Source organism: Glandiceps talaboti, chromosome 6 (genome assembly GCF_964340395.1).
Source record: "Glandiceps talaboti chromosome 6, keGlaTala1.1, whole genome shotgun sequence".
In the NCBI taxonomy this organism is placed as follows: domain Eukaryota; kingdom Metazoa; phylum Hemichordata; class Enteropneusta; family Spengelidae; genus Glandiceps; species Glandiceps talaboti.
The window spans coordinates 10665768-10693253 of NC_135554.1; the positions used below are offsets into that span (position 1 = coordinate 10665768).

The 27486-nt window shown below is 35.8% G+C and overlaps 2 protein-coding genes across 2 annotated transcripts in view; one reads left to right on the top strand and one right to left on the bottom strand.

The window, feature by feature from the left end:
• LOC144436823 (receptor-type tyrosine-protein phosphatase T-like) overlaps nucleotides 1–15367 on the bottom strand; it is a 50026-nt gene extending 34659 nt beyond the window's left edge. Inside the window, exons 1-8 of the mRNA XM_078125682.1 lie at nucleotides 15016–15367; nucleotides 12049–12306; nucleotides 6953–7084; nucleotides 5698–5844; nucleotides 4570–4698; nucleotides 1970–2125; nucleotides 1226–1522; nucleotides 121–450 (exon numbers count right to left, since the gene is read on the bottom strand). Of these exons, the coding sequence (XP_077981808.1) occupies nucleotides 121–450; nucleotides 1226–1522; nucleotides 1970–2125; nucleotides 4570–4698; nucleotides 5698–5844; nucleotides 6953–7084; nucleotides 12049–12306; nucleotides 15016–15367 (1801 nt within the window). The remainder of the gene's footprint in view (nucleotides 1–120; nucleotides 451–1225; nucleotides 1523–1969; nucleotides 2126–4569; nucleotides 4699–5697; nucleotides 5845–6952; nucleotides 7085–12048; nucleotides 12307–15015) is intronic.
• Nucleotides 15368–23602: 8235 nt separating this feature from the next.
• LOC144436824 (receptor-type tyrosine-protein phosphatase F-like) overlaps nucleotides 23603–27486 on the top strand; it is a 30895-nt gene continuing 27011 nt past the window's right edge. Inside the window, exon 1 of the mRNA XM_078125683.1 lies at nucleotides 23603–23678. Within this exon, the coding sequence (XP_077981809.1) occupies nucleotides 23603–23678 (76 nt within the window). The remainder of the gene's footprint in view (nucleotides 23679–27486) is intronic.

Here is a 27486-nt window from a genome sequence, read left to right on the forward strand (position 1 = left end):
CTGACATACAATGTACATGTATACCATTTGGACACATGTATCCTTCAAAGTAAAATGTGTCATCTTGACTTTCAAAAGTAGTTATTATATATTTTGCAATCGTTTTAATTCTGTACTTACCATCACATAATGTAATCTCTGTTATATATGCGTCTTTGCTTCCTTCTCCATTTGGTCCTGGTCTCTTGACAGTCACTGTGAAATCATAACTAGTTGACCACTGTAGTCCAGTAATGGTGGTACTGTAACTTGTCTTACTAGGGTCTTGTACAGTGAAATCTTCATGCAAAGTCCAGTCATTTTCTCCTGTCTGTTTGTAATAGACTGTGTAAGCTTCTACTGGTCCATCACCAATGTCAGTTGATTCATCCCATTTCTGCCAGCTGATAGTTGCTTCAGTAGCTTCAACCATGACAGTTGGAGTATTGGTAGACGCAAACCTTGGCAGGTCTAATATACATACAGTGAGATATGATATTTAGTAATATTTTATTTTATTATAGGAAGTTTTGTCAACAAAGGTGAATTTTGGCAAGTCTATTTAATAATATGTTATTTTTAAACAAACACACACACACACACACACATACATACCGTATACATACATTTTATCATATACCTATTACACTAAAATGAATCTCAGTTCAGTTGTGCTAAAAACAGAATACCAGTGACCACACATATATTTGTAATAACAGGCACAAATGTAATAATATGCCATATTCTGGTTATTACTGAATTTGTGGCCATTTCTCAGGTAAGTGCCACAAGATCTGGCAAAGTAAGGGCTAAAATTTTTGTCATGGCAGCTGGTTGCATGGAGCAATGAATGGAATGTGTGTTTTGATTACTGGTAGTCTCTGATGAAATAGTATTGTGGGAACAACATACAGAATGAGTTGTTGTTCCAATACGCAACTATTGTGGCCCTCACTTCCTGTCACCAAACGGCTTGCGAACATGAAGTGCTGCTAGTGGCCAAACTATGAATTTCAAACCTTTTATCTTTCCTATAACTGGAATATGGTGTATTGAACACTGACATGTTAGATCTCATCAAAGGAAAATTACATGCTTGATAACATAGTTTCTTTCTTTCCTTTGATTGACTATTCTTGACAAACACAACAACAGTCAGGGTATTTCAATAGCATTTAATTTCTCATCTCAGTTCTCATTGTAAAATCTCATTTCTTTCATGAAATCTTTATTATAGCTCACTTACCATACACATCAACAGTTATAGTCTGTGATGATGCACGAAATGGATAGATCTGAAGAAAACAAAAATACTGTTCACCAGCATTCACTGTAACATCATTAAAAGTTGCAGCATACAGATAACTTGACTCTTCTTGGATATTATTAGGAGTCAACCATGATGAAGACCCTATGAGTTGAACTTGGATTTCATTTGAACCAGATGCAGGTCCTGGATTACCATAACTTTCACAGGTAAAGGAGGTTTCCTCACCAGGATTTACTTTATCATTGTAAAATTCTGTAACCTTCGGAATGCCCTCTGTAATTGAAAGGCAATGTGACAAATTATTCAAAACATGCAAGACACAACCGAACACAATTAGCTGAAATATACTAGGTATATTATTTACACTCTGAATTCAGAACTAAAACAAACATACATGTATAATACACATGTTATACACAGATTATGAAGGAATGCCAGTCATTATATCGATGTTTAAGTTTTGCTGTGTGGCATATACTGTTCAAGTGAACAATCATGAAAATGAAGGGTTTGTACATAATTTTACAGGTTATAAAAATCTATCTCTTCATTTAATTTGATGGTGATATCTTCTGATATAAATAGTAATTCTATTTGATGATATGCCACATACAGAGAGACTTAGAATTTAAGTCTACCCAGTCATATGCAAATTATGTTAAGTTTTATTTTGGCACTTAACATGATAGATGAAAGTTTCATTTTTTTATTTGAACTTACTTCCTTGACATTCGTTATTACTAAGAGGAATCCATCCTGGAGCACATTCTCCATTCGGACAGACACCTGTATTCTTATCACATGCTGCATTGTCTTTACAGTGACAGTTGTAGTTACACAGAGCACCATACATACCATCTGAACAAGAGACAGGTACTGAAAAGGAGGACATTAGTTAGGTAATGGCATCAATTACACTTAGAAATATAGGTCATATATTGTGTTTGACTCTCTTGCCAGTCATTCCACTCCAACCAGGATATGTTCTTTTTAAACATCTCATCAATGTTTGTTTGTGCTATATCTTCTTTTTTTCATAATTCATTAATTTATTGATTTCTTTTATTGTTGAACAAGCCTCTATTGAAGACATGCCCCCCCCCCCCCCAATTCAATCTGAATTTTCGTTCTACAAGGTCATGTGGTGAGGAATCTTCATCATTCAAGGTACATGTATTGTTGAACAAGTCTCATTGAAGACATACAAATGTACTCCCCCCCCCCCCCCAACACACACATTTAAACTTACCAATTCATACTTTGATTTAAATCTTTAAGTACCCTATAGTGATGTGCATTATTGGGATATAGTATCTGAAATTTGTGTAATGTTTGGTTTGCAGACTAGCTATAAAGCTTCCAGAGTAAATGGAATAAATGTGAAATTTTGTGATAAAAGTAGTCACCATTTCATCACTAGTGTTAATACCACATAGCACACGTGATATATGCTGATCTCAGTCTCTAACATTAGAACCATATTTGTTTGATATCAACCAAAGAATGCAAGTGTGCATAAACACTGAAAATTATTTGACCTTAAACTTAAAGGTCAAGGACAAAGATCAGTCTCTCATCAGAAAGCTGTTGATATATATAAACATGGGTGTAGATACTCACATGAAGCCTCTACTGTGCTTCCAGTGTGAGAGATCGAAATGAATTTTTATGACAAAAATGGCTGCATCAAGACATTACAGCAAACATAACAGAATGAAGTGATGCACACATATGAACTACTATACCTGATTTTAACAAGGTTAAGTACAAACAAGTCTTCATGAAAGACACAGCCCTCAAAAAAGTATTTCTTGTTGTGACTACAACAAGTTCTTTAGTTTGTACACTATGTCGCAGGTTTTCAGTTCAAAAGGGACAACAACTATGGCATGGCCTTTAAGGCAATCAAAAAGATACACTGACAACACCTGAAAGGGTTGTGCATATCTTATCTATTATGTGTAGATCCTCAACAATTTCAGGTACATTAGCATTAATATTTATATTATCTTAATGATTTCAAAATAGGAAGACATAGCTATTTTATCCTGAAGATGAAGGGCTAGGTCAAGGTCAAAAGTCAGTGTGTCATAGAAAGCTCATCATTGATAACCATAACGAAGGCACTTGAATAGGGTCTCTATCTGTTAAGCGTCAAGAGTTATTGGCCAAAATGTGAATATCCATGACAAATATGGCCACTATTTTGCTGTTATCGTGGGAGTTGCGAAACGAACTGATGTGTATATGCAGACTATACATGTAGCATCTGACATTTGTACAAAGTTTGGTTGAAATCAGTCCATGCATATCAGAGATATACATGTACATACACACTTTGATAATAATATTATAGCTATATGACCTTGAAGATGGAGGTCAAGGTCAAAAGTCAATGTGCCATTCAAAAGCTCATGAATGATAACATGGGTGAAGACACTTAAATGAGGTTTCTATCTGTTAAACTTCTAGATTTATTGGGCAAAGTGTGATTATTTACGACAAATATGGCCAACATTTCGATGTTGTCGTGAGGGTTGTAAAACCAAGTGACGTGCATACGCCCTCCATAACATCTGAAATTTGTACCAGGTTTGGTTGAAATTGGCACATGCATATTGGAGATAGAGGTGGACACGGAATGACGGATGGACTGACGGGACCCAACATAGTAGCCCCTGTTGGGTTTTGCCCTTTGGAGGCTAATTAAAGATACAATGTATGTAACCAGGTAGTCTCTTATATACAGTCACATAATTACATGCATGTGTATGTATGTATCACATGCCTTAGCATGGTCTAATGTACAAATGTACGCAGGTTTGACTTTTACGTGTACAAGCATAGTCTTGGTGCATAGCTGAATAAATTTGAGAAACCAACAATGACACCTGTATGTTGCCTAGTACATGTAATATTGTATCTGATATACTTGGGTATTATGTGACAAGGTGAATTTCTTGCCCCAAGTTTTAAAGTAAACAGTTTCAATGTGACTGGCACACCTTTCTCAACCTAAACCTGTAGATTTTGTAGGTATTTCTAAAATCTGTTGAGATCAAATTTGATTAGGGCTGAAAATGGAACAATTATCTTTAATGTTTGAACATTAGAAACTAAAGAATATATACAATTAGTTTTCCTCCTTCCCCTGCATACATGTATTTATATACCGGTATTCATGGTCATTCTATTTGTCATTTTTTAGCATCACTGAATTTTAGTTCTGTTGTGCTGAAAAGTCATCATCATTCATTGATAAGGTATTGTTGAATTCTGGGCAATCTATTAAGGTCTGAAGATAAAGTGACAGAACTTACCATTGCAATAGTCTCCACTCCATCCAAATGCACAGGCATTCCCAGCTTGACATCCTGTGGCTGCATTACATCCTGATACACAATGACATGTCTGTGTACATCCAGCACCATACATACCACTTGGACAAGCTGAGCATAGAATGATGCCAATTATAATATACTTTAAAATTTGTCGATTTTGAAACAATTCAAGATTTAATTATTCTTATCAATAGAGATTTAGTGCTGATCATAAATAATGTAAAGAGTATGAGATACAAGTTGAAATGTGTGTTTAAAGTTGTTTATTTTGATAATACTTGTAAAATTCTACTAGCACATCTGTATGCACAGTGATACCATAAAATAAACACATTTACAAGAACATTACATAAGAAATTTAATTTAAGAACTTTCTATAGAACTATGACCAGAATATGACTTTGTGCATAATGGTACACAACCTGCAACATTAACAACAAACAAGCAATTAGCATGGTCACTTTTGTACAGTTCTAATCTGACCCAAGACAAGGTCGCCATACATATTCCTGTACACGTACATGTGTAAATATGACTGACAGACTCAGGAAATATAAAACAATAGATGTTATTCAACAATATTTTTCTTCGTTCAGCCAAGGAAAATACAAGTGACCTAAGTGGCCTTTGTCAGTACTCATCTACCGACTTGTAGTGACAACCCTTGGGTCAAAAGTATTTTCTGGTTGAATGAAGAAAAATATCGGTGAATAACATAATTATACCAGCGCCAGTAATATCAAAGAAAAATAAGAAAATAGTGCTAGTGTAACATCAATTTATGAATTGCACCTTGATGACACTGCACTTTCCAAGGCACACCATGATGTTAGTATTTTCCACTGCGTCAACAGAAAAATATACCATGGCTTGTGAAAATGAATATTACTGTATTTGCCATTTACAGAATAGAAATGTGACCTAGTGCTACTAAAAATACGCTACAACCCATTTGGAAATTGTAGGAAAATATGAGTTGTCAGTAGTGGGTAGTTTTCTTTGTAGTATAATAGTACATGATGTACCGGATTTTGATACTTTATTACCTTTGTATAGAGTTCAACCCTTTTCATGAGGTACTACAGCGTAATATTTTGTGGTACCTACTTTTTTCACAGTCCAGATCGGTATATGATGTGCTACAGGAGCAGCCATAGGGATCAGCAACACAGAACATCTTTCCTTTGCAAGCATTATCGTTTCCACTTGAACATTTTCTGCCACATTCTGCTCCCCATCGATTTTTACCACATGCTGAACACACATAAATTTCAAATTCTTATTAACTGCTATTTATAGCACAAATTAAATAGAAAAGATATACATTTGTGCATATTAATGTGCCAATGGCATACATTAAATATTATAATTTAATGAATTCAATGAAAACAAGTTTTCAATTGGCAAAGATACTATTGTATACATGAACATTGTACTTCCCCATCACTTAAATGTGCTGTCAATACACTATTCTTTGATTACCAAACGTTCCAGGCATATGACATGTAAGGATTGAAAGAACATGGCTCAACAGTTTGTTGAATGATTAAAACACTGCCCATATGATGAATATTTCAGTTTAAAGGTTTGCAGCACAAGTGAATTGAGGTTCCATAGCAGTTGTGCTGCAGTGCCACTGATACTATATTTGGTAATAACAACAACAAAGCATGTACACAACCAGGTACAAATATAAGTCTTAGTATAGGAACACAACCAGTTTGTGGTAGTGATATAGCAACATTATGGCAGTAAAGGGTGGCTCAGATTTGGTAAATTTAAATTTGAAATGTGGTCGTGGTTGCTTATTGTATGGCAATGTACTCAGCTGCATGTGAATTGATGACATTCATATTCATACACGTATATCTAATTAGGAAGAACATCATACATTTTCTCAAAATCAGCTTACGAGAGGGGGAGGGGAGAGAACCCCTCTTGTACTCTACTCCACCAGGCTATAGGCCTGGTGCAGGGCCATTGTAGCGCTGTTCTCCCCACCTCATATAATTAGTTCTCAACTGAAAGAAAAGTTAGTGAAAACCTTGATGAATGTATGATGCAACCATTTTCAATTGAACATATCTTTTCAAATAAAAATGACATATCCTAAATAATATCCTTAAATTTTACCAAGCAATACAGCCTGCAGGTTGCTTACTTTAGGAATTGTTTACACACAGAGAAACACATACCGGTACATGCAGACGATGATGATGATACAGACACAAAAACAGCCACACACTTCATGATGCCTTATATCACTACTTGTACTGATCAACCTCAGTTCAGTTGTAGTCTTATGCAACAATAACAGTCTGTTGTACCACTATGACACAAATATCTGTGTACATGTACTTACCTGTTTGACAATTATCTCCTTGAAACCCAGGGGGACATATACATACACCTATGGTAGCATTACATACTCCTCCATTATAACAAGTTGGACATGATAACTGACAGGTTTCACCATGCTTACCATTCGGACATTCTAGACAGGATTCAAAAACAAATTTACATATCAACATCAATGTTATGTACAGTTCTAACAGTATAGTCTTCACAGAAGACATACGACACCCCCCCTCCCCCTCCCCCTATTCTTTACTTCTGTGTGACAGATTGGTGGAATGTCTGTGGATAAATGGATGAATTTATTATTTTTGTTAAGTTGTGACTAAGGAAGTAAAGTTCAGGTCAAATATATAGATACTGAGTAATAGAAATGTCATCTTAAAATAAAGAGAAAGATAATTGAATACAATTACAAGTCTTTTTTTATTCTTGCCCTATACATGTATATGTAGTGGAAAATTAGCCATGATTCTGTAAGGTTCTATAACTTATAAGCAGCGACATAAATAATGCAGCCGCATGGGACTTAGCAGACAAATGTATTCATTAGATAAACATGAATATTCATGATTTGTAAGTGCTTATTCACGACTCCTTATACGGAACTTGCAAACAGCCATATTGCATGTTGGATCATGGGAAATGTGATAATAAATACATGTACTAATCAATTAGTATTGTAAACAATATTGTTGCATTTTTTATAACCACGAATGATCAATTCATATTTAGCCTGACCAGTGTGGGAGGTTTATTTCATCAGTAGCTCCAGATAAGTTATAACGATAACCACAGATAATCCCATAGTCCTTTGCGTCTGAGCATGCTCAGTCTGGATTGCAAGTTCCCTACTGTTGTAACGTTTAGATAAATGGTCATAAATATTCAGTGTATATCTAACAAGTCTTCACAGAAGATACACCCTCAAACACTACAATGTGTCTGTGATAGGCATAAATTGGCTTGATTTTGATAATTGGCACTTAAAGGGCAATGCCAAGGTCAAAGGTCAATGTCTAAAAGAAAGCTTGCATCTGATAATAAGAGGTTAGACACTTGAATGGAGTCTCTATGTATTACAGTTTTTGAGTTATGCAGTAAATAATGATTTTCAACTACAAATATGGCTGCCATTCAGTAACAGTGATATGAGCACCAAAAATAATGCTTGAATACCGTATAATATGCATAAAAATAATGTGTATACATGTAGTTACTTTCTTCAATATACGTGTTAACATAATTTAAAAGAAATTGGCAATATGTATGTACTTCAATGTGTCTGTGACAGCCAGAAATTGGCTTGAGTTTGATAATTGACCCTGAAGGTCAAGGTCAAATTAATGTAGCGAGAGTTAAGATCGAAGCGGAATATTTAAGAGATGCACACTGACTAGAAACAATTCTTTTTTTTTGGCCTTAAAAACTCCTACCATGAGATCTATGCTATAAAGTTTCATGAAAGTTTCACATTATTACATGTTGTGGTTGGTCATAAGATCGCATCTGCAGGCAATCATGCTAGAGAATTCGCCTACATAACTTCATACAATCTCTTCACTATAATATTTCAAAATTGAAAATCTGTTTTTACTTCATTTGATACTCCCACATCTGAGCAGCCTAGGAAGTTGCCAGTGAAAAATGTGCCAATGCCTGTGAATTCTATAAATATCAGCATTTAGCAGGTGACATTCTAAATTAAGTGGTATATAAACTGTGAAATTTCAAATATACCGTCATTTTTAATATCGGCAATTTTGAAGGTCGCACTTGCAAGTAATTTATACGTCGCATTGTAGACAAAATATCCTGACTGACATACTCTGACTCCACCAGAACATACGAAGACAGACAACATAGTTGACATTAGTTTTGACTAACACTTCCATTAATTAGATAACAATTGCCGACCATTCACATGAGCAGTGTACACAAATTGAAGCACTGGGCAAGTGATTTGGACAGTAGAATTTCACATGGTTTTCGATTTTTCGATTATAAAACCCATCCTTGCTCATTCTAATATAAGTAAAACTTTCCTATACCTGCAGAAACCTTCAAAGTGATATTTTAACATTTGAATAGAAGCATACAAATTATTAGTCTCAGACAATCTAATTAGATTTCTTGAGTTTACTCAAACGGATGTAACATTCAGGAAACTTGTTTGGTAACAAAAACTGATCAAAAGAGTCATCTTAATAAAACACCTCCAAGTCAAAAAAATTTACAAACAAAAAAATATTTACTTTGTGAACAAATACTGTCCACTACACGAAAAGTCCAATTTCTTCACCTTTAACCAACCTTTACCCTACCTGTGACCCACCTAACCACCATCTCTGGTCCAGGGGTAGTACGAGACACAGTACCACTTTTGACTGTCTACAGCCCCCAGGGGAGAGATCACGGGGGGGGGGGGGGGGGGGTAAATTAAGTCAAATGTGGAACTTCGTCTCATACTCAACACATTTACACATCCTCTGCTCAAGATTGACCCCATTGGAAAGATATGGTCAAATATGGCTTTTCATATAGTGTTCTGAATTGGACAAGTGGTTTTTTAATTTCTACATGTCAAGCAGACAAGAAAACAATTTTTTCATTATTTCAAGCCCTGTGCATGAAAGGATATACCAACCAGTGGTTCAACTATGCTAATAACAGTGTGTTACATGTTAATCTTGGTGTTATTAACAAGTAGGTGAGAGATCCCCATGGTTCCATTAAGACCTAGGTGGGAATTACCCCATGAATGATTTACGAATTTCATGTACAACTGTTCACAGCAAACTTTTAATTTTCTGTAATGATTGTTTGGTCTAGTTGCTACGCATATTTGCATACATTTGTTGAAGATGGCATTGTTGCCCAACTGTACAGTTTTTAAAAATGTTTACTGCATACATGTACATTTCGGAGTTCATTTGCTAAATGACTATCCAGTTGCCTATCCAACCCTGTTGTTGAAAATGGAAATTAGTTGTCTAGCAACTAGTCAACTAGATTCCTACCAACAGTTCATTGCATTCACCCCACTCACTAGTCTATCAGCTAGCCCTCGGATGTTCTTCCGATACAATACGACACACAGCCGAACAACGCTATCGAGGATGGAACATGCGAGGTCTAGCGAATGTCATCAGGATATAAATAACTGCCAATCAGAGAACCGTATTAGCGACAAGCACAAACAGAGGACAATAGCTAAATTTTCATGCATATTCATCTTAAGGAGGGACTTGTATAAATAACCACCAATGCGTTAACTGAAATGTGTGAATGACAACGTCTACACACTCATCAAACTCACAATTACCATAAACCGATAAGCCATAGTAATGACGTTAATGTGTTTGTCAACACTTGCATGCAGAGATTCCCTGAGGTCATAGGTTATTGAATATATATATGCATAGATGGCCCAACCCACCACTCAAAGTAATCTCAATGGAATGACGGGTCTGAAAATGACATTCGCTAGACTGTTCGGGCAGGCCCTCACATGCGAACTTCATTCACTTATAGTTATAGTATCGAAAGAAAGCCCAAACGTCTAGCAGCAAGACTACCCACTCACTTGACTTATGTCAAAACCATACATGTGTTCATTACTCATGGTCCAACAATGAGTGTTAAGTAGTATGGAGGGTACTGAAGATGCCGTTAGTCAAGGACATAATGCTTGATAAATTGAAAATTACCAATGTGATGTGATGATCAGTCCCAATACTCATTAATATATTTAATTTTTTTTTCATAAAATACAATAAAACAGAAAATTCCATACACTGACTTGAAATTAAGGCCTCTGAGTAAGCTACCCTCTGTGCATCTACATACCAGATATCAAAGCAATCTGACAAGAAGTATTTGAGTAGAAGTTGAAAATATCACTTTTTGACAAAAAATTCCTAAAAATTAAAAATGGCACAGATCAACTTGCCATGAACAAATCTGAAAAGCCTGCCCCTAGGAACATGCAGACCAAATATCAATTTAAAGTGTACTGACTTGGAGAAGAAGATAAAAATAAAAAAGTTGACGTACTGATGACAGAGAATCAACCTACATTTGTAACGAGTAAGCTCTGCTCAGCTATGCTGACAGCAGCATTAAAAAAATACACATTTTTAGACCTAATTTGCATATCACTGATGGGATCATCATAACATGACCAATTCTTAATATACACACCCCGAAGAACGTTCCAACCAAATTTCAGTCTAATCTGCTCAGTAGTATTGAAATTAAAGATTTTTAACTAAAAAGACACATTTCTATACATAATTTGCATATCACTGATGGGATCATCATGTCATGATAAATTCTTAATTTAAACTCCTCTAAGAACGTTCCAATCAAATTTCAAATCAATCTGCTGAGTAATTTTCAGATTAAGTTTTTTGACCAAAAATCACATTGTTTTACACAAACCACACACCAGTGGTAGGATCATTTTTGATTTGGACAATTTCCCAACTAGACACTCAAGGTAATATACCCACCAAATATCATGGCAGTCGGTCCAGAGGTATGTGACTATAACACACACACTTACACACGCACACAGACAGAAAGACAAACAGACAGACACTTTGCCATGCCTATAGCACTACTGAACCTTATCAGTTCAGTTGTGCTAAAAACGTTATCATTTGACTATTGCTAAGGGCAAAGTCATGGTTGCCAATTACGTATGTGTGACACACTCACAATTTGAAGACTAACACTTTTAGAATCAAATTGATAAAAGGACTCTACTAGAGACGTATTCACCAAATTTCAGACCAATCTGCTCAGTAGTTTTGAGTTTAAATTTTTTGACCAAATATCATATATTTTTTTACACAAACCACACACCTATGATGCGATAATTTTCCTCTGAACAATTTCCAAACTAGACATAATACTAGCAATGTCACCACCAAATTACAAAACAATGGTCCAGCGGTTTTTGAGTTTAAGTTGACCACACACACACATACACACAGATACTCCACCATGCCTATAGCACTCCTGAAACGTATCAGTTCAGTTGTGTTAAAAAATTGGCTGAAATGAAGTGATGTCTGATTTCCAGGTAAAAATACTTACCACTTACTATAAGTTTCATCATTCCATGCTTTCCTTGACTTCGTTGACTAGTACTTTCACTACTGTAACATTCATAGACTCCTCCATCACTGGTCTCAGCAAATGTTATTGTTATACTTTTAAGACCATTCCATTCTGATATATCATCGCCATTATGTTTCCATCTCAATGATGACTGTTGTATACTTGTTGTCATTGACAATGTTACAGCTTCTCCCCAGCTGACTGTCTTGGTATGTCCTTCTGCTTTTATATCAGCTGAAGTTGGAAAGAAATATAACACCTGCTGTGATGATGCATGTTGTACATTGTAGTTTATTCAAAATGCCTAGCAATAAGACCACGCCAATAACAACAGCCAAATGATGGCCAGGTGTATATCACCAAGATAACTACTGGGCTGGATAGGCAATCAGATAAATATAAATGAAACAAGTCATTGAAAATGACATAGTACCAGCTATGATTGGGTTTTAAGGAACTGGCATTTTCAAACATGTTGTTTGGCCTCATATGGTTGTTTTTGATATCACTACTCTGTTCAAGCATGTCTGAGTTATGGCTTTGGACATGAAAACTGTGCCAACAAAATGGCTGCCAGGCAGCCATATCGGACTGTATCACGACAACAATGAATATGCACATGTATGTCATAGAACACTGTCCTAATACCAACTTTGAATGAGATCTGTTCAAGCATGTCTGAGTTATGGCTTTGGACAGGGAAAATTTGCAAACAAAATGGCTGCTAGGTGGCCATATTGGCTCATATCATAAAACAAATTGACGTGCATATGTATGCCATAGTATGGTGCCCCTGTACCAAGTATGAAAAAAATCGGTCAAGCCATCTCCATGAAATGGCTCTGGACGGACGGACAGACGCACGCACGCACGCACAGACAGACGGAACCCAATCCATAAGTCCCTGTCCAGACGTACATGTAGCGTCCGGACTACGTCCAGAGGGGACTTAAAAGTATACAGTTGTGCTACAATGCCATTGGCACTAATTTTTATATTCTGTGATGATCGTATACCACCTTTATTGCCATTGTGATATAGTTTCCCCACTACATGTCAGTTGTACGTCAAATTTTAGCCCATACATTTATTCAAAGGTGATCAGTACTTTTTTGGTTGTCCTAAAATTCTGTCTTCTGCCTGTACTTTCACTGTTACATCTATTGTACTGTTTGATCATAACATCTGCTTTGGATATTCTTGTTGCTTATGAACAAGCTCTTCATTTTTCCTTGGTCAAAATTACAATTAGCCTGAAATTTTCCCAGTTTTGTATGCAATTTATGACTAACATGAGAACACGCTTTAGAAGCCTGTGCTTATCATTAGAACAACCAAACTGGAAGTCACACTTACTGATCACAGAAAAGTATGCGCAGCAAATTATTGCATTAAAACTAATAGGACATTTGTGTATATATACATGTATACATGTATTCACTATTTAAAGCAGTGTATAGTGTTTCAAATGTATAAGGTGGTATACGGTCATCATAGAATATGACCAGATGTAAACTGAATGCTTTCCGTAAACTAGTATTGCAATGTCATGATTTATGCAAGAAATTTAGCTCTACATCTGTGAGTTTTTCAAGGGTCAGTGAAAGTTAGTTGTCAAAAATGTTGTTCGAATGCCCGCTTCCTATTCTCAACACAGGAAAGCTTGCCATCCTTGACTTCACTCGGTTTTCATGATCCCCTACATACATGTAACTGAGATATGTACACCCATTTCCACGGCAAATAATAAACAAAATTCAAACCTGCACAACATTGCTATTACCCATCGGAAAGTTTACATTCGAATTGATCAAGCCATTTTTTAGCAAATGGTGACACACACACACACACACACACAGACTTTTCACCCCTAATAGATATCCTTCCTTAAGATGGAAAAATATTTACTAGTATTCACTTGTTTATTAATGCCCGTTATCTTTGCAATAGACACCACCATTTGTTTGCTGTTATGGGAATGGGCGTGTTGCTGGGCATATTCGCATACATTTTTTGGAATCTTTTAACTTACACATGTACCTACCCCCTTCCTAGTTTTCGTCTTTGCAATATACATTGTACACCATCATTTAACTGGTGATATGGGCGTGCTCTTGTTGCAAGGGATATTTGTGTACATGTTTTGATCTTTATTCACTTACCTACCCATCCCTGTTGTTACCTTTGTACATGTAATACATGTATGTATCATTTCACTGTTGCTTAGTGCATGGTCATGATTGATAGGGCCATTATGTTGTTAACAATAACTGCAGAATAACACCTCCAGAACATCCACACCAAGTTTCAGCCCCATAATTCCCTAATTTGCATATTACAGTCATTATGTTGCGAATTCACCTTCATCTACACATCCCATGATGCATCGTCATTAAATTTGAGCTCAATCTGTTCAGTAAATTTGGAATAATAGCTTTTTTACCCACCTGACACATTTTAACCCCCACCCCCTGAGGAGATACTATTACAATGTGCTCCTTCTGTCTATCCATCTGTGCATGCGTGTGTGCGTGCATGTGTGTCTACATGCTTGTGTCAATCCATATGTCCGTCCATAAGACAACGTTTCTTAGACATGCAATATTTCCATTTCTTTCAAACCTTACAAATGTCTGAGAAATGATGTATTACAACAGACGGAGCCCATTGCAATAGCCCTGCCTTCAGGGGCTAAAAATACATGTACATGAACTTGAAATTAGGCACTCACAGCAAATAAAGAGCAGGCAAAGTCAAAGTCAAGAAGATAGTAGGTCAAGATGTTATGGAGATGTTTGTTGGAATGTGGAAGCTAAATACATGTACATGAGTCAAACAGTCCCAAGATTAAAGTTTAGCTCTACCTCATTACATTTTAATCCCTGGACTGTTTCATATATATATACATCATTTACATGTCTACAACATTAATACAATCCTTACCATCTGATCTTATCACCACCGTATGCAATCTCTCTGTTTCTCCATTGGTGGCAATGGCTTCACAATAGTACACACCAGGTTGTTGATCACCACCACGCAAGAATAGTCTTCTTGCATAGTCATTGAAGTCTCGTTCATAACTGTTATCAGGTAAATCAGTACCTGTCCCTGTATCTAGAACTCTACCATAAGTAAAACTGTTACCCACACTTGTTACACTATCACCTGCTGAGTATCCCGCAATGAAGTGGTCAGTATCAGAACTTGTTGGCTCTGCATGAAGATTGAAGAAAGTGATGTCTAGTCTTGCATCTATAAGAAAGCAGGGAAAGAAGAGAAATCTAATTATCATTTGTAACTCTACATGTACAGACTGTGATCTTGGAAAAAGGTTGCAACAAATAAATCATGTACTGAAAACACGATTTGCCTACATGGACATGTCAAAAAAAATGGACATGTCAAAAAGCACCAGATTTATATTAATTTATTATCTGGGTACATTTGCATACATGTACATTTTTACAGTTGTCTATTAATGCCTAATGTTATCTTTGCAAAAAAGCCCTAATTTGCATAGCACTGATGGGATCATCACATCATGAACGATTCTTAAACTAACCACCCCTAAGAACGCTGTCACTCCCACCAAATTTCAGTCAAATTTGCAATATAGTTTTGGAATTATAGATTTTTGACCAAAAAAACACACTTTTAGCCCTAATTTGCATATCACTGATGTGTTCATCATATCAAGAATACATCTTAATGATCTGAACACCCCTTAGAATGTTCCCACCAAATCTCAGCCCCCATGTGCTAAGTAATTTTGGAATTTATAGACTTTTGACAAAAAAACCACATATTTACCCTTCTTTGCAAATTGCATATCACTGATGGGATCATCATGTCATATGAACACATCATCGCAAACCACAGCCTCTTTTATGGCACAGTTCAAAACGTGTCGTTATTTCACAGTGTCACAGAAAAAATAACAGCTTTGGTTTGCAAGAATGTATGAACACTTCTTAAACTACATGTAAACACCCACAAGATCATTCCCACCTAATTTCAGGCCAATCTGCCCAGCAGGTTTGGGCTTTAAGTTTTATGACCACAAATTACATTTCTTTACCCAAAACGCAAGTACTTGTCTGGAAGAGTTGATCCAGAATGAAAGAATTACCCAATGTAATCCTTATAAGTTATATGGCTAATCCATTAATAAGATAACACTAATGCATAATCTGGGATTGAATTTCTGGCCTTTAACACCTACAAATACAAAGCCACAACCATAGACAGTATTGTAATGCTTCTTGTCGGCAAATGATAAAAAATAGCGCAAATATTGCGTTGCCGCACAACTTCATGTTCAGGGCAATGATAGATACATGTATATAATTTTTTGAAGATTTAAAGTTGTAACCAAAACAAAATTTTCATACCTAATTTCCATCATCATAATCCAGCCATCCTATGTTGGAAGTGTACAAGACAAGTATAGCAACATCCTAATCAAACTTTAAAGGGATGTGTCTACAAGGTTTTGTACTTCTTTATTTTTTAAAATCAATTTGGAACCAAGTCATACCAATGTAACAGGTTTATCTTTCTTGGTTGTCTTATTGTAATATTGTAAAAGCCAGCTACATTCAGTTTATATGGGTAGGTGATGAAACAGCTATCTACAATATATTACATAATCCAGTCATAAACCAAACTGGCCATGCTACAGGCTTTACCACCCAAGGAAATAGTAAAGTAAACATTATAGTTAATTAACAATGTACTGTTCTCACTGTGTCAGCTATTAATGAGGACAAATCTACACATTCTCAACAAAGTTAAGCTCAATCTACTGGGTAATTTCAGAGTTGAAGATTTTTGAGGAAAAGCAATGACAAAGAATAACACTTCTAGAAACATCTCACCAAGTTTCAAACTCATTCACTTAGTATTTTTTGAGATATAAGTTTTTGACCAAAATTCACATTTTTACACCTTAATTCCATATCACTCATGGAATCATGGTATGCTTAACATATCTTCGTCCATACATCCCTAAATGCATTTCCATTAAATTTCAGCCCAATTATTATTATTAATCTGCTCAGTGGTTTTGGAATTATAGATTTTCAACCAAAAAGACACATTTTCAGCCCTAATTTGCATATCACTGATGGAATCATCATGTCATGAACAAATCTTACTTTACACCCCCTAAAGAATGTTCCCACCAAATTTTGCACCAATCTGCCCAGTAGTTTCTGAGTTTAAGTTTTTTGACCAAAAATCACATTTTTTGACCCAAAACCCACATCCCTGATGCAATCACTTTCATTTGAACAATTTCCCAACTAGACACCAGAAGTAACATGACCACCAAATATCAAAGCAATCGGTCCAGCAGTTTTTGACTTTAAGTTGTTTACACACATACACACAGACAGACAGACAGACAGACAGACACTTTGCCATGCCTATAGCACTACTGAACCTTCAGTTCAGTTGTGCTAAAAATCAGATAAATGAAAGTCACTGAATGTGAAACACCCGACATTACAAGTGTTTATGTACATTTTGTCTAGCCACACCATTTTGATTTATTTTGCCATAAGTTGGGGACATAATATTTTGTTCAGTAAATATCGGTAAGTGTTGGTTAATAAGACATGTGGATTGTAGTTTTTGTTTATTGATGTCTATTACAACCATCAGCAATGTATTTTTTCACAACGCTGTTGAGTTTTATTCACCTGTTGACTACGATCGTCATAGCCTGAGTGCTAAACGATGTCCCTCTATAATGTCACAAAATCGCGTGGTCTAGGTGGGACCGGAAATACCCGAAAACTCTTGAGGTAAGACCGAAGGGAACTCACTGAAAAAAAGGTCATTTTAAGGTGTTTGCAGATGCTTTTTTTAAAGTTTTAAAACCAGAATACGTTTCACCAACATGTCGTCTAGCAAAATAGCAATAGTGAATGTGAGCATTTTGAATCACCTTTAAGCAACTGGTGACAGGTGGTGAGATTCATTGTTGTGTACACTTCTTAAAAACTTGTTAGCTTACACAGTGATGAAGTTTACTTATCTGTAACTAGCAGTAGGGTCAGTACATCAATATATGTACATGACATGTATAGCTAGTGTAACTTAAAGCCAAAGGGAAAAAACTAATGGTATAAGGAGTTAAAAAAAAATATTGTGTGGTTCCGATTACATTCAATTTTAAAATAGGTGGGGTAAGTAGATTTTGTACTAAATTATTTTATTTTTTCATACGTGAATGTCTAGTTCAGGTAATTAAATTTTCCGTTGTTTTCCATATGGTCTCTGTGTTATTGGTTTCTTCTCATCATATGTACAGCCATTACAGATTGGAAGAACAGCTTTATATTGTCTTTTTAAGTTGATTTCAGTTTCCGGCATCCACTTTTTCTTGCAAGATTTCATGATTTTCTCGATTTTTTTTCTCGAATACTTGTGTGTGGGGGGAGGAGGGGGGGGGGAGCCATTTAGTTCCCATGTTCTCATCCTACAATTTTGATTTTACTTTTATTGAATTTTTTGAACCCTAAATACAAATACTTCATTGTAAAATACCACCAATGGCATTGTAGCACAACTGTACAGTTTTTAAAAATGTTTATCCATATGTTAGTCCATGCTAACAATAAGTGTTCATTTGTTGAATGACTATCCAGTTGCCTATCCAACCATGTTGCTATCTTTACGATATATGCTATCATGTGGCTGTTGCTATGGGTGTGGTCTTGTTGCTAGGCATATTTACATACATTTTTTCAATGTTTATTCAATTGTCTATTAATCCCCGTTGTTATCTTTGCAATATACATGATCATTTGGCTGTTGCTATGGGCGTGGTCTTATTGCTAGGTAAATTAACATACATTTTTTGAATGTTTATTCAGTTGTCTATTAATCCCTGTTGTTATCTTTGTGAAATACTCAACCATTCGGCTGTTGCTATGGGTGTGGTCATGGTTGCTAGGGTATTTGCATACATTTTTTGAATGTTTACTCATTTGCCTACCAGATGATGTTGTTATTTGACCAAAATATACTGCAATTTGGTTGTTGCTAAGGGCGTGGTCATGGTCGCGTGGGCCAATTTTGTAAAAATGTTTTGAAGAAAATCTGCAGAATAACACTTTCAGAAACATCTCACCAAGTTTCAGACTCAGTGACCAAGTACTTTTTGAGATATAAGTTTTTGACCAAAAATGAACATTTTTACACCTAATTTGCATATCACTCATGAAATCATTGCATGCTTAATATTTATTCATCCATACATCCCTAGATGCATTCTCATTAAATTTCAGCCCAATCTACTCAGTAGTTTTGGAATTATAGATTTTTAATCAAAAAGACACATTTTTAGCCCTAATTTGCATATCACTGATGGAATCATCATGTCATGAACAAATCTTACTTTACACCCCCTTAAGAATGTTCCCACCAAATGTCACACCAATCAGCCCAGTAGTTTCTGAGTTTAAGTTTTTTGGCCAAAAATCACATTTTTTTACCCAAATCACACACCTGTGATGCGATCATTTTGATTTGAACAATTTCCCAACTAGACACCCAAGGTAATGGACCCACCAAATATTATGGCAATCGGTTCAGCAGTTTTTGACTTTAAGTTGTTTACACACACACACACACACACACACACACACAGACAGAAGCCAGGCAATCCCTATAGCGCTACTGAACCTCAGTTCAGTTGTGCTAATAAAAATGTCAAATTGAGAAATGGAAGAATTTTTGCCATATACATGTATAGTAAATGCATGGCATTACAATAAAGTGTCAGCAAAAGAACTATTTACATGTACATGTAACTATTTTTTACTCACTATTATGCTGCCTCTATATTCATACCACTACATACTACTACATACTGATTTGAAATTGATTGTGTGGGTTGAAGCAATTTTCAATTTTGGCCAATTTAGTTAGAGGGGAGTGGGGGGTCTGAGGCTATTGATCTCACCCTTAACATTATACACAATGTAATTATTTGACTTTAAGTTTTCCCTAACATTAAGAAAATCCCACGAAACAGGCATTAATATACAATGTAAACAATCTCAGAGAAATACATTCATATGTACTCTGTTATTGTACATCATAACCACTATAAATAAAGACACAAAGTGTCCAAATACTGGTACATATATACATGTCATGTATATCAGTAACAACTCATAGTACATGTACATGTAAACCAATCAGTGGTTGAATTCTATGTCAGTTAGACAATTCTTACTCTTAGAGCTCAATAAAAAGTAATCTTTTATTCAGTTATTATATTGCATTATGAAATTAAAATTTATCCTAGCTTACCTGTAGATTTGAGAATGGCTATTGCTACACTATTCTGCTATCCTAAAAATTTGAATTTTTGAGTTTGCCATCGGAAATTCAAAAATTCAAAATGTCAGTCAGGATAGTGAAATAGTGTAGTGATTATCCGTTCTCATATATATACATGTAGGTCTAAGGCTAAATTCATTCACATGAAGAGTTCACATATCAAACACAAAAAAGCAAACTAATGTAATTGTATACTTGTAATTTGAGCCATATCTATGTATAGGCCATATACTTTATAGTAATTTAAAACATGGTTGGTCAAGTATCTCTATGTCTCTCCTTTCTCTATCTGTGTACACACTTCTAATTCTGTACAAGGACAAAAGGAGGGCATGGTGTATCACAAGGAATTTTAAATGGCCAGTTAAAGTACATGTACTGAATACAGATCAAAGTGCACTCCCCCCCCCCCCCATACATTGAAACTTACGTTAGAGTCACAACTTTGCTATGCTTTTTTGAAGTGCATGTCCAGTATGTGATTTGATGTTGACTAGAGTAGCCATAAATAGATATTCCAATATGATATAAAACTATTAAAACTTAAGTAGATGTAGACTATTGGTACTTGGGTTGCCATGGTGACATGTAACATGGTCATCATGATGTTTGTTATGAACATAAACTGGAACTGACTAGAAATGAGGACAAATAAACACTGGGTCTATACAATGATAAAATAAATAGAACCAAATAAATTCACATCCTGGTGTGGCTGTTAAAGTCACTTAGTGTTCAGACTCTAATTGTTTTATTAGGAAAGATGTTGAATTTCCTGGAATGAGTATATGTGTTGAGGTCTAACATTTTAACCAATACAACACAATTTAATATTTTAATGTCCAACCAGATTGTATTATTATTTTATGTAGCCATGGTAAACAGTGTTTTTAGTTACTGTATTGTTTGCTGGGGGGGGGGGGGGGTATCTTGAAACAAGATAAAGTTTACAGATGGGGTAAAATGGTCAGAAACGCAGGAACAGTCATCAGTAACAATCAGTTGTCAGTGGATTCAGTCTACCATGAGCGACTAGCAGACAAGCACGCACATACTGACAGACAAGACATCCACGCTTGGACAGTACATATATGATAGACGAATTGACAGATGTGAACTTGTAGGCTGAGGTAGCTGGCCATTCGCACTATAGCCGTTGTATTAACTATTTTACTAACCAAGCTATCGCTGTGTACATGTGGCTATTTAAGAGAACAATATCAGACTTTACCATTAGTTTTCTTTTCACACATTTTTTTACCCCAAAGTGGCTCTAAGTCAGCTAAATTGCATTTGGCTGTTGCTATGGGTGTGTCATGGTTGCTATGGGTATTTGCATACATTTTTTGAATGTTTACTCACTTGTCTACCTGATGTTATTTGACCAAAACAGACTGTCATTTGGTTATTGCTATGGGCGTGTTTATTGTTGCCAAGGCCACAATGTTTTACAGAAAATCTGCAGAATAACACTTCTAAGAACATTCCCACCAAATTTCAGGCCAATCTGCCCAGTAGTTTTGGAGTTTATTTTTTTTGACCAAACATCACATTTTTTACCCAAAAATGGCTCTCTAAGTTGGCAAAATTGCATCATATCCAAAAAACTGACATGCATATGTAAGTTATAGTTCATTATCCATTTACTAAGTTTGAAAGAAATCGGTCAATGAATGTCCATGAAACGGCACCCAATCTATAAGCACCTGTCGTAGTCTGGGACAGGCTAAGAACAAAGTGCGAAACACCCTCCCCATAAACAATGTTCACAAGTGTGACATCGATATGTTTATAAACAAAGTGCAAAACACCCTCACCATAAACAAACGTTTACACATGTGACATCGACACATTTATATACCATGATAAAAATTGTAGTGGTCACACCACTAAAATCAATCATTCAATGTAAAAAACACAGTAAACACATTAAAATAGGGAAACCCAGTACTGTAGTGTATATGGTGTATATATCAGCAGAAATTGTAATCAACTTACATTGTATCAACACCTTGATAGTAATTTAGTAAATACAGAACCTGTTATCATTGAAGGTACGAAAGTTTCTTAAATCTGTACTGGCTAGATGTGCAAAAATGAAGTTCAGCAATCACATTGGCACCAGATGCCTCCCCTCCACCACCACTACCCCCATCACCTTCATCCTCACCCCCACCCCAATGAGTGTTTTAATATTGAGGTGTGGCATCTTGTAATCATCACAGGGAATGTCACTGTCAGTGAAGCGACTGCTGAGGATGTGTTGTGTGTACATATCCATGCAGTCCTACACTTTTACTCAGGCATTATTTACATTTCCTGTCCCTTCCATGATCCAAATACAACAGAAAAGCATGGAATCCAACACTATGAGTGTTTTAAAGTTCAAAGTATAAATTGTACATTGCTCAGTTTATAGAAGTAATGTGTGATCACCATGAAACTATAAAGGAGAAGGGAGTATTCAGCTGGCACAGAGCCACACACTGTATGAAATCATAAATCATATGAAATAACAGTTTAAACATATTAATCATTCATGAATCACAGGAAATAATTTTACAGACACAAATAAACTAATTTTATTATAATCATTAGCATGTCTACAGTGTCATCATTCTCTATCAATCAGAAACAATTTCATTCAGGACAATAACTATGTAAAATCTAGACAGTGCCTTTAGGACAATATGTGTACAAGTATGTAAATCATACACAGTGAAAAGAGACGGTATGTGGATGTGATGAGATATACCTAGACTCCCTAAGCAGGGTTTGAATTGACATGTAACAACAATTCTATTAATAGTACTTAGGGATGGTCATACATGCACAATGTCGCACAAGCTCAACAATTGTACAGACGAACATCATTCATTTAGGTTAAGGCCCCCTCCCTCCTCCCCCTAAGCGAACATTCATAAGGACGACATCAAATGTGAACAGTAAACCATGATAAAAACTGTGACCACTATGATTGATGTAATGACAGTAAAAGCATGATTGTAAACACATTAAAATACTACCAGAAACCCAGCACCATATCTCACATTAGAAGTTAGAACAAGAAGTAAAATTTTATCAACTTATCAACATATTAGTAGTAAATATAAAAGCTGTGATCATTGAAGGCCTGACAATCTTCCACCGAAAATTGATTAGAAGTGCAAAAATGAAGTTCACCAATCGCACTGATGCCAGACCCCCTCTACTTTTCAATCAGGGATTTAATGAGGAAACAGAAACAAGTAGATGTACATATAGTACTAATAAACAAGAACAGAGTACTGCTATCAACAATGTACCGATTAAAGTAAAATATTTCTATCCACAGAGAAGTTAATAACCCTAAAGTTATACATGAAAGGTTTTGGGTTATTGTGATGCCGTACGTCAGTCCGAAAACAGGGACAGACGGCCTGGCCTCACTGACTCGCTACTCCGCGGCTCCGTAGCTAGCCATTATCGGTCTAACTGTCGGAGTTCTCTAGCCACTATACACTAGCAACTTCACAAGCACCTGACCTGTGGCCTCGTGGTCGCTGACCTACCTAGTTTCATGTACTTAGCGCGAATGGGTTACGTTATTTTATTACAAAGTTTGTATGTAATAATAATATGCTCGTTAAACCGTGACGTTGTCACGTACGATCGAAGCAAATCGTTCTAACTTAATACGTTCGCTGCAGCACCATGGCTGCACTAAAGACAAATGCTTGAAAACAAATCATGACCCACTGGCACAGACATAGAGTTGAACTTGAAACCTGGTCGATTGATTATTGTGTACATTACGTAATATTTCTTTATCCACCCTCTGCAGAAACGTAACCACCATGCAAATACGTTCCTATGATCATACGGTAGTGTTTATATATTGGGAATATACGCAACGTTGCTCGACCACTGGTGTACAATATTTTGACATTATTAACTTGAACCAAAGGATGGGCGATGGTCCATATCCTGACGATTTCCCAGAACAACGCAAACGGATCCGAGGAAATCGTAACGCAACATTTAACACGGAAGTAAAGTGCTCAAAAATCAACCCGGAACTTGAACATTCGTTTTTGTTTCGACATTTGTCCGCGCAAACGTTTTCGATACTTTTGTCAATTTTCGCTACAACTATTCAGGAAGTTTTTGTTCACTCACCTGTACTACAGATCGTGAAAAAAGTTATCACTACGGCATATAAGCGATCCATTATAAGACGTCGAGCGTCTTCCGTTCCACTGTCCTCGAAGTTGTAATGGCACTGAAGTTGCACTCGACTCGTCTCGTCTCGTCTCTCAAATTTGCATTTAGTCACGTGTCAAGAACTTTCTGATTCACCCCTAAGTTATCATGTACACATCAGGACTTGTAAGCCTATAAGATCTGAAAACTGAGATGTGTATGACTGATTTTACTAATTTTCGCTTTTATAACACTGTTCAATGTTCAACAACTAGAAACTATTATATAGTACTAACGCTGTGATGTATCTGACGTAATCACGGCCTATGACTACACGGCCCAGCTCTGACACGTGACCACGTCCATGGTGACTATGTTACACGTTTAGGACTGAAAATATTTCCTATTGGCCTTGTTGTCCGAGTCCATGCTAGTTTGGCAGTGGGGAGGGCCGAGGTTAAAAAATTGCAACTCCAGAATTATTTTGGTGTTGAGCTTATTCAGATTTGTTAGATTTGAACTTTAGTTTCGACTGCAAACAGCGGAAAAGGCATGCTCAAAACAAAAATAACGTTAATTATATTGCATCTGTATTAGACTGCATATCATTATCCCAGTCATGATATTAATGGCAGTCTATTTTGTTATCAATGTTCTTCACTAATTTTTATTTGCAAGCATTTTTACACTTGTTTGCCTGTTATTTTTGTTTCCTAAACTCAGTGGTGAAGTGCTCTCTTTGCTACACCTAATGTTAACAGATACTGAAAACATATAACAATCAGCCCAGAAATCCGATGCACTGGGGGCGAGTTGAAAATATCATATATGGATAGTTGAAATGGGACGAGTTGCCGCTATGTATGATCGATCAATGGGCTGTAAATAGTGTATCACGGATGTCACAGTGGACACACAGGGCACCCAGGCTCAGTTAGTTTTGTTTACGAAAACAAACAAACAAACAAACAAACAAACAAACAAACAAACAAACAAACAAACAAACAAACAAACAAACAAGATATATAATAAACCCGCAAACATAAATAAATAATTGATAGATAGATAGATAGATAGATAGATAGATAGATAGATAGATAGATAGATAGATAGATAGATAGATAGATAGATAGATAGATAGATAGATAGATAGATAGATAGATAGATAGATTTTCGTAAACATGACTAACTAAGCCTGAGTGCTCTTTGGTATACGTTGTCATCTTCACTCACACACAGTTACCTGTGACCTAATGCTCTATTCCAGAATGATATAATATTCTATTTTATTCTATTCTATTCTATTCTATTCTATTCTATTCTATTCTATTCTATTCTATTCTATTCTATGATCGCAATACAAAATAATGATGCTATTATCATATATATTTACGATGTTCAAAAAAATACCATTGTCGACGACGGTATATTTTTATTGTCGTAAATAACGTTTGGGGTGGTCTCGTAGGTAGCGTCCCTAGCGGCGAGAGGCTGGGTCACTAACCGAGACTAACAACGTCATAATTTTGTATTATGATCATCCTAGAATAGAATATTATCGCCCTGTAGCCTGGAATATAATATTAGCTCACGAGTGACTGTGGGGCAACCACAGATTTACAAGTAATTATCAGACACCGTGACGCAAAGCCATACCAAACCAAATCTGGCCAAACGTGACAAGTATACGAATATGTGCACAGCTGGACAGTTACCGTAGGGTAACAGGTCTGAGTATAGTCTTAATCCGGTGTTGATTTCGTGTCGCTATAGCTACGAATCGCAGAGCACAATCGAGGTGAAGGGCAAAAGTCACCGTGGATGCACAAACATGAAGGATGAACGCTTTCGATGTTAGGGGGCGTGAGAAGATTTTGTAGGCGTTAAATTTGACAGGGAATACAAAACATGAAAGATGTAGCATGTGAGACTTGGATGTAGCCACTGTGCTAGGGACTTGGCTTTTAAGATGATGAACAAATATCAATAATATATATATATATATATATATATATATATATATATATATAATATATATATATATATATATATATATATATATATATATATATATATATATATATATATATATATATATATATATATATATATATATATATATATATACCTCCACAAATTGGGCAACAGATCACACGTTTTTTTTAACACCAGAAGTTCAGGGTAGTGCAAAATCATCGGGTATGATATTTACAATATTCTCTGTTTTCATTATTAACTTATATCGTGATCAAAAGTGTACATTTTCAACCAGTTTAAAACACCATGGTAGCAACTTCTTGTATCAACATTAAGGCATTAGCATCAATATATAGTGGGTGCGGGTGTCTGTGATTGTTTGTAATTTGTATGTGCATACAACTGTAAGACGTCACGTGAAAAGTACTTGACAGCTGTTTTTACATAAGGCCCAAAATTTCCGATTACACTCAATTTTAGAATAGGCGGGTAGATTTTTTTTTTTTTTTTTTTTTTTTTTTTTGGGGGGGGGGTGGAATTTGTTTTCCATGTGTGAGTTTCTAGTTCAGGTAGTTATGCTTTCCGTTGTTTGCTATATAGTCTCTGTGTTATTTTGTGTTTTTGTGTTGTTTATTTCTTCTCATCAGATGTACAGCCATTTACAGATTGGAAGAACAGTTTCGCATCCATTATTTGTCATGAGATGTCACAATTTTCGCGATTTTTTTTCTCAAAAACATTAAAAAAAGTTTAGGATCGGCAGTGAAAAAACTAGGTGGAGTTGGGTTACCGAAATTAAACATTTTCTTAGGCTTTAGTATACATTAGCATATACAAGTTGTTTTTTTAATTTGATCGACATACACTAGATTGGTAATGGAAACTAATTCGCTAAAT